This window comes from Pezoporus flaviventris, unplaced genomic scaffold, assembly GCF_033815535.1.
Source record: "Pezoporus flaviventris isolate CSIRO_AGI_PZ_B2104156 unplaced genomic scaffold, CSIRO_AGI_Pfla_v1 ptg000414l, whole genome shotgun sequence".
In the NCBI taxonomy this organism is placed as follows: Eukaryota; Metazoa; Chordata; class Aves; order Psittaciformes; family Psittacidae; genus Pezoporus; species Pezoporus flaviventris.
In genome coordinates this window covers 57,487-71,432 of record NW_026892961.1, presented here as the reverse complement: position 1 = coordinate 71,432, position 13,946 = coordinate 57,487, and the positions used below count along the sequence as shown (strand labels likewise).

Below are 13,946 nucleotides of genomic sequence, written 5' to 3'. Positions count from 1 at the left end.
ATGTACAATAATACTAGTATCTTATGAGCAAGGAAAGAACTCTCCTGCCCACATCTGTAATGTTCCAGTAAGAAGCTTTTATGTCAGTAGGGGGAAAGAGGAAATCCTCCCTTATCCCTTTGACACACGTGTCTATACGCAAAGAAGAAACTGGAACAATTTGCATGTGATGCTTTCCAGGACAATGTGTTTGTGCTGGAACTTTTAGTCTGTGTTGAGTGAGAGCAGTGTGGACATTGCTTTGATTTTTTTGTTTGTTTTTCTTGTTCTCATTCAAATGCTTTTTTCCCCCCTTCCTGTATTGTAGACAGTTTTAAGACAACTTCTGAGAAGGATTGGCATGATTTAAGCCCAGCCAGCAACTAAGTTCTGTGCAGCCATTTGCACAATTCTTCCCTCTCACCATCAGTCGGATGGGGAGGAGAATGAGATAAAAATGTAAAAACCCACAGGTTGAGATAAAACCAGTTTAATAATTGAAATAAAAAGCAAAATAACAATAATGATAGGAAATAAAAAAGAGAAAGGAAGGAATAAACAAGTGGTGCACAATACAATTACTCACCACCTGCTAACTGATGCCCAGCTCATTCCCAAGCAGTGACTGGCTCCTTCTGTCTAACTCCCACCAGTTTCTATACTGGGCATTATGAGCTGTGGTATGGAATATCCCTTTGGCTAGTTCAGGTCAGGTGTCCTGTCTCTGCTTCCTCCCGGCTTCTCATGCCCCTCCTCACTGGCAGAGCACGAGAGACTGAAAAGTCCTTGGCAATTGCCACTGAGCAACAACTAAACCATTGGTGTGTTACCAGTGTTATTCTCAGACTAGAGCCAAAATGCAGCACTGCACCAGCTACTAGGAAGAAAATTAACTCTACCCCAGCTGAAACCAGGCCAGAGACCCATCGTATGTGCAACTTCAGTGATCTTTCCTAATTGTTTGGATTTTCAGAGGGCTTTTAGGATATTTCTGTTTATTCCCCATTTGCTGTTTCACTTGAGCAGATAAAGTACCAGGAATAATGTTGGGCTTTGACCTTGGAATACTAAACAGAAAGGACGAATACAGGAGTGGGTTGCCATGTGTGCAGTATTGTTCTTTCCCTGGCAGATTTCTTCAGAAACTCTGAGAGGGGACTTCTCAAGCCTTGAAACAGAGACAAAACATCTCCAGGCCCAGTTAAATGACAGCCTGAAAGAACTGCACCAAAAAGAGCTCAGAATTCATCAGTTAAACAGCAAGGTACTGATTACATTTTATACGTACTTGCAGTCTGGGAATAAGGAGTTTGGGGAGGAAGGTAGGCTTGAATAGGGCTTGGGTAGCAGGAATGAATCTTTCTGTTCTTGTGGACATTTAGTGAAGTTACACAAAATCAGAAATATTAGTTGGAAGACACTTCTGGAGATGATCTAATACATCATTCTGATGCTCAAAGCAGCACTGTCACAAATATTAGATCAGGTCAGCCATGACTTTGCCTGGCTGCTTGCTGAAAAAATAGAGATTCCAGAAACACACTGGACCTTTGTCCAATACTACTGTACACTTCTAACACAAATATTTTTCTTAATGTTTATTCTGACTCTTCCGAGCAACAATCTGTGGCTGTGACCCCTTACAGTATTTTCTGCCACTATCAAGAAGTCGGCTTTTTCAGCTTTATGACTCCCTTTAATTTCATTGTAAGCTATTGTAAAACGACCCTTTAGCATGTTCTCTTTAGCAGGCTAAAGCAGCCCAGCTCTTACAGGCACCATCTGCTCCGATCTCTCAGTGATCTCAGCAGCCTTTTCCTTGGACTCCTTCCCATTTCTCTATCCATTTTAGAATCATTTAGTTTGGAAAAGACTTATGGAGACCAACCATTAACCTAACACTGCCAAATAACACCACTAAACCATGTCCCTCCATGCCACATCTACAGGTCTTTTAAATACCTGCAAGGATGGTGACTCACCCACTACTCTGGGCAGGCTGTTCCAAAGCTTGATGACCCTTTTGGTGAAGAAATGTTTCCTAATATCCAGTCTGACTTCCCCTGGTGCAACTTGAGGCCATTTCACCTTGTCCAATGACTTGTTACTTGAGAGAAGAGACTGACCCCCACCTCATTGCAACCTCCTTTTAGGTAGTTGTAGAGAGCAGTAAGGTCTCTCCTTAGCTTCCTTTTCTTCAGACGAATCAAATCCAGTTCCAGTCAGCTGCTCCTCGTAAGACTTGTTCTCTAGACCCTTCACCAGCTTTGCTGCTCTTCTTTGGAGATGCTCCGACACCTCAATGTCCTTCCTGTAGTGAGGGACCCAAAACTGAACACAGGATTCAAGGTGCCACTCACCTAGTGCTGAGCACAAGGGGGCCTGCTGGGCACACAATTTCTAATATAAGCCAGGATGCTACTGGCCTTCTTGGCCACCAGGAAACAGCTGTCAGCTCATTCAGCACTGTCAACCAGCACCCCTGCGTCCTTTTCTGCCAGGAAGCTTTCCAGCCACTCTTCCGCAAGCCTGGAGTGCTGCATGGGGTTGTTGTGGCCTAAGTGCAGGACCTGGCACTTCATCTTGTTGAACCTCATACAGTTGGCCGCAGCCCATCAATCCAGTCTGTCGATGGCATAGATTTTTTTATTCTTAAATAGTTGTTTAACCTTAAATAAAACCTGAACATGCTTTTTGACTTCCTGGAGGGAAGGGGTGCCATCCAGAGGGACCTGGACAGGCTGGAGAGGTGGGCCAATGCAAATCTTATGAAGTTCCACAAGACAATGTGCAAGGTCCTACAGCTGGGTTGAGGCAATCCCAAGGACAAATACAGGCTGGGTGGAGAATGCATTGAGAGCAGCCCTGATGAGAAGGATTTGGGGGTGTTGGTTAATGAGAAACTGAACATGAGCTGGCTTCAGTGTGCACACACAGCCCAGAAACCACCTGTGTGCTGGGCTGCATCACCAGCAGCATGACCAGCAGGTCAAAGGAGGTGATCCTGCCCCTCTACTCTGCTCTCATGAGGCCCCAGTTGGAGTATTGTGTACAGTTCTCGTGTAAAAAGGACATGGAGCTGTTGGAGCAAGTCCAGAGGAGGCCACGAGAGCTGGAGCACCTCCCATATGAAGACAGGCTGAGAAAATTGAGGCATTCAGCCTGGAGAAGAGAAGGCTGCGTGGAGACCTCAGAGCAGCTTCCAATATCTGAAAGGGGCCTAAAGCAACTCTTCATCAGGGACTGTAGTGATAGGAAAAGGGGTAATAGGTTTAAACTTAGGGGAGATTTATATAGGATGTAAGGAAGAAATTCTTTATTGTGAGAGTAGTGAGGGACTGGAACAGTTTGCCCAAGGAAGTTTTGATTGCTCCATCCCCGGCAGTGTTCTTGGATGGTGCTTTGAGCAACCTGGTCTAGTGTGAGGTGTTCCTGCCCATGTCAGGGGGTTGGAACTACATGTTCTTAAGGTCCTTTCCAACCCAAATTATTCTATGATTCTATGAACCATATTCAGCCTAGAGGAGAATGAAGATTTCGGAAGAAAGGAAAGAGGAAAGAAAAGAATAAAGAAAGCTGTAGGAAGACATCTCCCCCATAGGTTGTCCCTTCAAGAAGAAATGGGAAAAGATACAATTATTAGTAGTTCTGAGTAGATGACTCCCAAATTACAGAGGTGATGACCATGCTGAATACACATAGCAGATTAGTTTCATGACTATTCTTTCTATCGTAAGCCAGTGTTACAGAGTACATAAAAATTATTATCTTAGCCTGGCCTCAAGGATAATAAACATCACTGCAGAGGTGAGGTATCACATATGACAACCCTGAGAACAAATGCAACAACTCTGAGAGCAAATAAATCAACACTGTGACCAGTGATCTTAAACCAATACAGTGAATGCTTGTAACACATTTGTTTTTAACACTCTCCAGTCAGATCTGTTGTTATCTCAACCCTCATGCCCCATGTTAGTTGCCAGCTGGAGTTAAACCATGACAGTCCTTTCTGGCACCCAAGTACCATGCAGCAGCTCACATCCCCACCAGACCCCCACCTTATGGGGAGGAGAAGGGATCGGAAAAAAAAGTAAAACGTGGGTTGGGATGAGAATAGTTTAATAATTAAAATAAGGTATAATTTAATTCTACTACTATTAATAACAATAAAAAGGGAAATAACAGAGAGACAAAACAAAAAATCCCAAACAGTGATGCCCTGTATGGTTGCTCAGCACCTGCTGGCTGATACCCAGCCTGACCCGAGCAGCTATCAGCTCCTGACCAACTCCCCCTCGTTTCTATCCCAAGCATGACTTGCTGTGGTAAGGAATATCCTGTTCGCTAGTTTGGGTCAAGTGTTCTATCATGCTCTTCTCATGCCCCTCCTCATTGACAGCATGAGAGTTTGAAAAGGCCTTGATCAGGGTAAGTGCTACTGAGCAACAACTAAAACACCCATGTGTTGTCAATATTATTCTTAGACAAAGCTGTCCAATTCCCACAATGAAATGGAAATCTCAGAATTTATCAATCTTCAGAGCTGCATTCAAGGAGAAAGTAAGAATATAAAATTATAATTTATTGATTATATTTCTGAAAGATTTAGGTGAGATTTAGGAAAGATTTATGTTATTCTTTATATTGTGTTGATGTTTTGAGACTCCTTTCTGGAAACCTTAACCACAAGCTACTGTTGGATATTATCACTCGTCTTTGGACCTTAGTAACATGCAGTGGGGCAGTTTCCATGTTCTCAATAGAATTCTTACCCTCACTTACACAAAGAACAATTTTGCTTTCACAAAAATATGAGTTCTTTACTCAGCAGTTGTGTCCTCTTCTCAGCTGTCTCAGGTCTTTGAGGAGAAAAATGCTCTCTCCCTCCAGTTGCGTGGTAGCAGTCGGCATATCTGTGAGAGCCATCAGCACTACAGTGAGGTTCTGAACCGCTGCTTGGTGCTTGAGAGGCAGCTCCAGGAGCTGCAGTCTGCGGACAAGGGCATGGTAAGGGTGGTCTTCTTGGTGCAAGGGAGGGGAAAGCTTGCTGCAAATGGCTTCACTAACTGCAGCATTGCAGCTACTTTCTATCCTCTTCATTCAGTGCTGTGTATCTGCCATACATTCTTGCTTTCTTTCAGGAGTTGTTTGCATCAGATGCTGCTCCAGGAGCACCTCAAGAAAAGAATGAGCCTCAGAGAGGCAGTTACACACCAGAACTGCAGGAGTTGCAGCTGAGGTAAAGAACACCTGAGAAAACAGGAGTGGGAGGTGTTAGTCCTGATAGAAGTCTTTGGACTAGTGATGAACATATTTCTGTTACTGCCTCAATGTTGGAAAAACCTGCTTTCACACTAGGGCCTTGTGGAAGTGGAGGAACTGTTATATGTTATATGACTGCTGTCATCAGTCATAGAATCATAGAATTGTTTGGGTTGGAAAAGACCTTAAGATCATCTAATTCCAACCCCCCCTGCCATATGCACGGACTCCTCATCCTAGACCATGTCGCCCAAGGCTCTGTCCATCCCTTTGGATGGATGAAAATGAAAAAATGAAGAGACAATATGCAGCAGCAATTTCTTTTGACCATTACCAGCCAAATGATCATCTTTGATTTGATGGGCTTGGTCTTCATTAACTGCTGAAGTATATCAGTGGTCCTGGTCTCAAGGCTGTTAGCCTGAGAGTGTCTGGAATTAAGACCTAGCACACGATTCCTAGTAACCTTCTGGAACTAAGATCTATTACATGATTACTCGTACCCTTTCAAAATAATTTTTAGGAGGTGGGGCTGTGGATGGCAGAGCCAAAGAACACCTTGATGTGACACAGAAGCTTCAAGAGATTTACCCTTCTCTCTTGCTTTCCAAATAATTTAAATTCCACTGTTCCCTGAAGCATTCAAGAAATGCGTAGATGAGGCCCTTAGTGACATGGGTTATTGGTGGCCTTGGCAGTCCTGGGGTAAAGGTTGGACTTGATGATCTTAAAGGCCTTTTCCAACCTCACTGATTCTATGATTTTATGAAATATATTAATAAAATATTATTAAGTCTTCTGTGAAATGGAAAGGAATTGGACTCTGTTCACATCCTGCATAGATGAATATAATAGAAACAGAATGATCTACAAATTAGTCCTTTTTTTGGTGTATGCTTGGTTATTTTCTAACAGGTTGTCTGAAACAGAACATTTACATAGCAGCACAAAGCAGGATATGAGGTATTTGGAGGAGCAGCTGGAGGAAGAACGGGACCGTCGTCTTGCTGTGGAGGAGGCGCTGTCTGCAGCACAGGATCAGATCAGGAGGTGAGGGAGCCTGGGCAAACAGGCAGTGTCACCATAGAAGTATGGTGATCCTAATCTGTGTTCGTTTAGCACAGCATTACATCCTACTGTTGAGTGTCACTGGGAGCATGGAAATGATTATACCATGTCTCTGACAGAATGGCTGAGGTTGGAAGGGGCCTCTGGAGGTCATCCTGTCCAATGCCCCTGCTCAAGCAGGGCTATCTAGTGTCAGTTGCCTGGGACCATGTCCAGATGGCTTCTTAGTATCTCCAAGGATGAAGACTTCATAATCATCCTGAGCAGCTTGTGCCAGTGCTCAGTCACCCTTACATTAAAAAAAAAAGACGTGTTTCCTGATGTTCAGCCTATCCTTCAATTGTAGACAAAGAATGAGACAACTGGCTAGACATTAAGACAAATTCTGACTAGAGATGCCAGCTTTTTCAATGAATTAAATTAACTATTGGAAAATATAGTTTGGAGACTGGGAATCGGGTAAAGGTAAAAGAGGAGTTTTCATACTTCCAGGGGATCTGTCTCCTCAGTAAGCACCTGTGTGTCATGGGCAAAACGGTCTGGACTTGAAGAATGTCACTCAATTTTAATTATTGCTAATTAACATAAACTTTTAATTAATTTCAATATTGAGAAACAATTAAACATTTGGGAAAAACACTTTCCCCTCCCTGCCTTTCCCAAGCTCAACTCAGCCTAGGCGCCTTTCCCCTTTCTAGTGCCTCCTTGCTTGCACTGCACATTACACTCTGTCCCTTTTGTGAGGCAAAGGGCAGCATAGGAGGCTGGGATCAGCATGTAGTGACTTATCAGTGCTGCTCCTTGTTTCTTACCCATTTCCTCCTTCCCAGTCGCTACCCTTTGTTAAATACATTTGAGCAGAAGCACCATATGCTCCTCTGGTTGTAGTTTTAGCCACAGTAAGGCATCACACATTACCGAGCCAGCTGTGACTGGTGCAGGGCACTTCATGGCCTCCTGCCACACAGCTCTGCCTTGCAAAGCCTTGCTGTTTATACCTGAAACACATGTATCTCAGGTTACTTGACAGATGCCATTATACTCAGTAGAGAAAAGGAACCTGACCTACACTAGATGTTAGGATAAGGATGCAGTGAGGCACATAGCCTGTTTCTCTTCATTGACTCTAAAAGTGGGTTTTATCATATAACTTGATTGTAGGCACTTGTGCTGTGCAAGTTAAAATAAACCTCACTATTGGAGTCTTTTACGTGAAAGCAATGGCTTTCTTCTGACACATGCTTACTCAGAAGGAAAATGGTATGTGGAAGACTTCTAGGCCTCGGTTCCCTGGTGATCACTACATGACTCAGACAAGTGTAGCCTCTTCTAGCATCAAAGTCTATGTAAGCCTCCTACAACTGGTTTCACTTCACTAATTAAAGCTGGCCTGAAGATTTGACAGTGCTGCTTCTACATTCCATCATTTAATAGTATCTTATCCATCTTGAATATCTGTTACTAAAAAATAGTTAGCTAGAACCGGCACTACTGGGACCAGAGCTGGTTTCCAAAATAATTTCATAAAATTAAAAATATACAGTTAAATCATCTGCCCTGGTTTCTTTCAAGTCACACACTATGAAATTTCACTTGGAGGCCCCCAGTAGAACACAGAAACCTCAGTTAAGTTAAAGAGCTTGAAATTTCTGAAAGACAAAAAAGTTAAAAACAAGCCAAACAGCACCAAAAGAGCAATGAGTTGAAGTGACAGAATATATAAATTAGGGAGAACTCTGCTGCCAGCAGCTGAGCTGTCCTACTGGAGAGGAATGGTAATCTGCACATCATGCAGATGGAAGTTTTACTCTTCTCTCTGACTAGAGTTATAACAATGGACACAGGAAGTGGCTGGCACTGAGGAAGCACAATATGCCTTCTCTGTCATGGTTTCACCAGTCTCCTGGTGGAGAAAGTAGGATTACCCAGTCCTTCTGCACAGCTTGAGTTCAGCAGGCACTACAGTAGTGCAAACAAAACCAGTTCTTGTCAAGTGAGGCCACAGATAGCTTGCAATTTTTGGTTTCTGTTTGAAGAAGTACCTTCTTTCCTGAGCTTGTCTGGAGTGCTGGTTTGGGATATCACAAGAAATTTATTCTCATTTCATGTTTTGTTTGTGCCAGGTTGCAGTCAAGTGAGTGGACATCTTCCTTAAGTGCTAGCGCTGATATGACTCCAAGTCAAGAGCACTCCTTGCTGATTGACTCCATGGATAATAATTACAGCAAAGTAAGAATTTACATCCACAGCTGTCAGTGATGTGAGCCCTGGCTGATGCAAGAAAGTGTGAACTGAAAACTCTGAACCTGTCGCAGCTAAACCCTTCTGTAGGCACATGTAAATCCTTAGGGTTTGTGTAGGTTTCTACTTGTCTTGCTCTGGTTTTCAAGCCAAAAACCACATACTGTTCTTATCATGGCTGTGCTACAGTCTGCATAAGCAGACTAAATTTCAGGGCTCACCAAAGTGTAGGCCAGCATTGTCTGTGCCTAAAACATGGTCCTGTGTTCCTTGTAGAATATGCAAGGCCTCAGTGGTGAGCAAATAGGCAAAGTCTGTGCAAACAGTGTGCAATCTCATGCATAACAAATGTATGTGTTACTGGCCCTAGCATCTGTAATGTCTGGATAATCTGCCTTTTTTGTTTAGCAACCATCTCATATTTTTCTCACTCATGGTCTTTCAAACCTGCATCAGTCAATCTGGAAGCTGAAATGGGGAGCTGCTTTTTCACTGCTGGATGACAGCCTGGCAGTAACCTGTCCTGTTTTGCTAAAGATGAAGCCCTGCTGAAGAGTTTCCCTCTGGTCTCTCCAAGATTTGGGGGTGATGCTTTCAAGAGCAGCATCAGCAGAATTATGACAAGAGCCATCCATAACTGGATGCTGTTCTGTGCTCGTGCTTGGGGTTTGTGACCAGAATAGACAGTTGTTTTTTTTTTCTACTGGAACTTTGCCAGTTGATGTTACACTGACTCCTGGAAGAGCCCCTGTAGAATAAAGTCACTGTACAACAGCTGGTTCAACAGCTTCAGAAGTCCTTTCACTGCAAGTGTGATACAGCAAATAATAATTTTATTCTTTTAGGCCAGATTCCTAGTAGCTCGAGGCTCTAGCAGAGAAGTACCATTGATCCATTTGTTTATATTTCACTTGGAGGGCCTATAAATTCATAGGGACCAAATGTTAAAGGGAGATGTTCTGCATTCTGCTGCCTTTTCTCAAGCAGAATTAGAGAAAGCTGGTTCATGAGAAACCTGCAGAGAGCAGGAGAAGGGGAATATTTCACAGAGGATTTGCTCTAGAGGTCAAATCTGACAGTGGAACAGGTTTGGGAAGATTCATGCTCATTAACCTTCATGGTCTGGAGAGCTCTAGGTGAAGGCAGCTGGGGACATACCCATTCCTGGTACTGACTGGTCTCTCTTTTACTCTTCCAGACTCGGAATATCCTTGGACTACGACGCCTGTTACGCTCACTCTTCCGTTCTCGGACGCACTTGCCTCTGCTAGCGGCCATGTATCTGCTTGCTCTCCATGTCCTTCTCTTCCTGTGCTTTACAGGCCACCTATGAACAGGAATAACAGTCTTTTCTGGAGCCACAACCCTCCTTGTAATGAGGGCTTGCATTCTATATTGACATGGTAGCACTTCACTCAACTGCCTTCTTTTTCCAAGTCAGCCCATAAGGAGCAGCTGCAGCCAGCACCTTGTGCCTAGGTTGGTTGCTGTTAAGTATGCAGCAGCCAGGGCTGATGCTTGGGATCTGTTTCCAGGACATATGCCATTCCTTCGGTGTTATAAATGAGTGGTATGTTTTCTAAGCCAGGGTCCTCATGCTACAGGCTTCAAGGATAGCATTTCTTCCTGTACCTGGAGGTAGCACCACTCATTTTAGATAGTATTGTGCTGTGGTAGGAATAAGAAAAATATTCTTGAATTGCTGCAGTACTACAGCACTTCTAGGAACTGCAGAACCTTCCCGCTCTTAGACCGGTAAGTGAGTTGGGTTGGGGAAACCCTGCAGCTAGGTACAAGAAAGAGCAGCTTCTTCTCTTTCTTCCATCCCTTAGATTTGCTCCGTGGCTCAGTGCTGCTTAAAATGCACATCCTAAGGAAGTTGTGGACACTTTAAGGAACATGAATTGAATTGCAAAATTGTGATTCCTGCTTAGTTGCATCTCCTGTTGAAAAAAGGCCAGAATTAGTATATCCAGACCTGCTGAGCGTTCCATTTAGAAGCAGTCATATGTCTGCCCTGACAAGCTTGTAAAATAATGCCAGTAACTTAGCTATTGAAAAGGAATAGGAAAAAACTTTTTAGCTCTAAGTGATGGAAGGTGCTTGCATACCTCTTGAAATCAGAGCAGCCATGCTCCAGCATTCTAATCCACTGAAGCCTTGCCACAAGATTAAACCTGTGCAGGCTGTGTTTAAGGGTTCCGGAATGTGGAATGTGGGCCCAAATCAAAAGCAGAAGCTCCAGAAATAAGCTGTTTTCCCTATGCTGAGGAGGGGACTGCAATTTCAAAACCTTCTGACATCTCTGCGTTAGGAAAAGTCTATTGTAGAAAGCTAGTGCTGGTCATTGGATCTAAAGCAAACTGATGTAAATGGACTTGATCTTATTTCATACATGGAAAGCTGTCTTTTCTAAAGAGCTCTTGAGTATGTCCTGGAATTGAGACCACCCTGTTCCAAGGGGAGAATGCTGAATGCAAAGAAGATAGCTCCAGTTAAGTTCCCTGTCAAGAGACCAAGTGGTCATTCTGTTCAGAGTACTTGCTAGAAGGATTCTGTTTGCCTCTTACTATAGCATTAACAGTCATGTTTTTTTCCCATGGGAAAGAAATAATGCTTCTGATATTGCTGGTAAAGTAAGATTTCTCTAGCCAGTAAACAAAGCCTGTTTGAGGCTGACATGATTTCATCATGGTAAAATAACTGGATTTCTGGCAGGTCCAGAACATTGGCATTACATATCCATTTGTGCACTACCCTTGATTATCTGTGTGGACTTCCTCAACTTTATAAAATTGAGAGACCAAATACTTTGCCTATAGCTTCCTGGGACATGTATATATAATAAAAATTATTTTTCTGGTGAAATTTGTATATTATTGTCATGTAAGGTCTGCTGATGGGTATGGAGCTGCTGTATCATAACTTTTACAAGATCATCACAGGACTGTAGGTCACTTTTGTGTACACTTCCTTGTACGCTGATAGCAGAAGCTCTGTTTCTTCGTATTATTTGAATGCCTCTGGAGATTACCTTTTTCTTCTGTCTCACCTCTCCCTCAGCCTTTTTCAGCTTTTACTGCCATGACGAAAGAACAAAATAGCACTTTAATAATGAAAGCAATTTCAGTAAAACAAGACCTGCTTGGATTTGCTTGTCTTTGCATTTGGGCATATTTCATGGAATCATAGTAGAGTTAGGATTGGAAAGGACCTTAACATCACCCAGTTCCAACTCCCCCAGCCATGGGCAGGGACACCTCACACTAAACCATCTCATCCAAGGCTCTGTCCAGGCAGGCCTTGAACACCACCAGGGATGGAGCATTCACAACCTGGCCTCACCACCATCACAGTAAAAAACTTCTTTCTTATATCCAATCTAAACTTCCTGTTACAGTTTGAACCCATTACACCTTGTCCTACCACTACGGTCCCTAATGAAGAATCCCTCCCCAGCATCCTTATAGGCCCCCTTCAGACATCAGAAGACTTCCATGATGTCTCCACACAGCTTTTCTTCTCCAGGCTGAACAGCCCCAACTTCCTCAGCCTGTCTTCATACAGGAGGTGCTCCAGTCCCCTGATCATCCTCGTGGCCTCCTCTGGACTTGTTCCAGCAGTTCCATGTCCTTTTTATGCTGAGGACACCAGAACTGCACACAATGCTCCAGGTGAGCTCTCTCAAGAGCAGAGCAGAGGGGCAGGATCACCACCTTCGACCTGCTGATCACGCTCCTTTTGGTGTAGCCCAGGGTACGGTTGCTTTCTGGGCTGCAAGCGCACACTGAAGCCGGCTCATGTTCATTTTCTCGTCAACCAGCACCCCCAAGTCCTTCTCCGCAGGGCTGCTGTGAATCTCTTCTCTGCCCAACCTGTAGCTGTGCCTGGGATTGCTCCGACCCAGCTGTAGGACCTTGCACTTGGCATGGTTAAACTTCATGAGGTTGGCATCAGCCCACCTCACAAGCGTGTCAAGGTCCCTCTGGATGGCATTCCTTCCCTCCAGGGTATCAACTGAACCACACAGCTTGGTGTCATCGGCAAACTTGCTGAGGGCGCACTCAATCCCACTGTCCATGTCAGCGACAAAGATGTTGAACAAGACTGGTCCCAACCCTGATCCCTGAGGGACACCACTCGTTACTGGTCTCCAGCCAGACATTGAGCCATTGACCACAACTCTTTGTGTGCGGCCATCCAGCCAGTTCTTTATCCACCGAGTGGTCCATCCATCAAATTGATGTCTCTCCAATTTAGAGACAAGGATTTCATGTGTGACAGTGTCGAATGCTTTGCACAAGTCCAGATAGATGACATCAACTGCTCTACCCCTGTCCATCAGTTCTGTAGCCCCATCATAGAAGGCCACCAAATTGGTCAGGCAGAATTTCCCCTTAGTGAAGCCATGTTGGCTGTAACCAAGCACCTTGTTTTTCAGGTCATGAGATCCCTGAAATGAGGATCTATCTCAGCTGGATCAGGACTGCAGGGGGGCTCTCCCCAGAGCACAGCAGAGGGGGAGAATCCCCTCCCTGAGCTGCTGCTCATGCTCTGGGGGTGCAACCCAGCATCCGGTGGGGGGGAGGGGGTGGTTCTGAGCTGTGTGCAGACCTTGCTTGTCCTTCTTGAATTTGTTGAACTCCATGAGGTTCACACAGTCCCACCTCTCCAGCCTGTCCAGGTCCCTCTGGATCCCATCCTTTCCCTCCAGCCTGTCGATCACACCACACACCATGATGTCATCAGCAAACTTGCTGAGGGTGCTCAATCCCACTATCCATGTCACTGATAAGGATTTTAAACAGCACCAGTCCCAGTACTCACCCCTATGGAACACTATTTGTCCCTGGCCACTATGTGGACATTGAGCAATTGACCTTAGCTCTTTTTAAATGTGACCATCCAGCCAATTCCTTATTCACCAAGTGGTCCGTGCATCAAATCCAGGCCTCTCCAGTTTAGAGACAACACTATTGTGCAGTGTAGTGTTAAATTAGGAACCATTTCTTTACCAAGAGGGTGATCACACACTGGAAGAGGCTTCCTGGAGAGATGCCCAAAGCTTCAGTGTTTAACAGGCACTGGGACAATGTCTTTAACATGGAAAATGCTTTAACTTTTGGTCAGCCATGAAGTAGTCAGGCACTAGGTGATCACTGTAGGTCTCTTCCGACTGAACTATTCTACTCTGTTCTATTCTAAGCCCTGTATGTTTTGCCATTGTGTCAATCAGAAATGACTCCTCCAGGAGCTTTTCTTGTTTCGCTCATTCGGTAAGGATGTTATTTTGTTTTGAGATGTTTATCTAGTGTTAAACTAGTGTGATTCATGCTACTCATTCCAAATGTGCACTTCCCATCAGTAAGCACTGTACCAAAGAGTTTGATCTG

The 13,946-nt window shown here is 44.2% G+C and overlaps 1 protein-coding gene across 8 annotated transcripts in view; it reads left to right on the top strand.

The window, feature by feature from the left end:
- Positions 1 to 10,590, top strand: part of LOC133263685 (golgin subfamily B member 1-like) — a 45,466-nt gene extending 34,876 nt beyond the window's left edge. For 7 of the 8 annotated variants that reach the window (XM_061443549.1, XM_061443550.1, XM_061443555.1 and 4 more), the window contains 6 exons: positions 1,112 to 1,243; positions 4,831 to 4,989; positions 5,124 to 5,221; positions 6,160 to 6,294; positions 8,436 to 8,541; positions 9,752 to 10,590. In XM_061443549.1, the coding sequence (XP_061299533.1) occupies positions 1,112 to 1,243; positions 4,831 to 4,989; positions 5,124 to 5,221; positions 6,160 to 6,294; positions 8,436 to 8,541; positions 9,752 to 9,886 (765 nt within the window). In that variant the 3' untranslated portion in view covers positions 9,887 to 10,590. Of the gene's footprint in view, positions 1 to 1,111; positions 1,244 to 4,830; positions 4,990 to 5,123; positions 5,222 to 6,159; positions 6,295 to 8,435; positions 8,542 to 9,090; positions 9,721 to 9,751 lie in introns of those variants that run through there. The other variant, XM_061443553.1, reaches the window with a different exon arrangement.
- Positions 10,591 to 13,946: the final 3,356 nt, after the last annotated feature.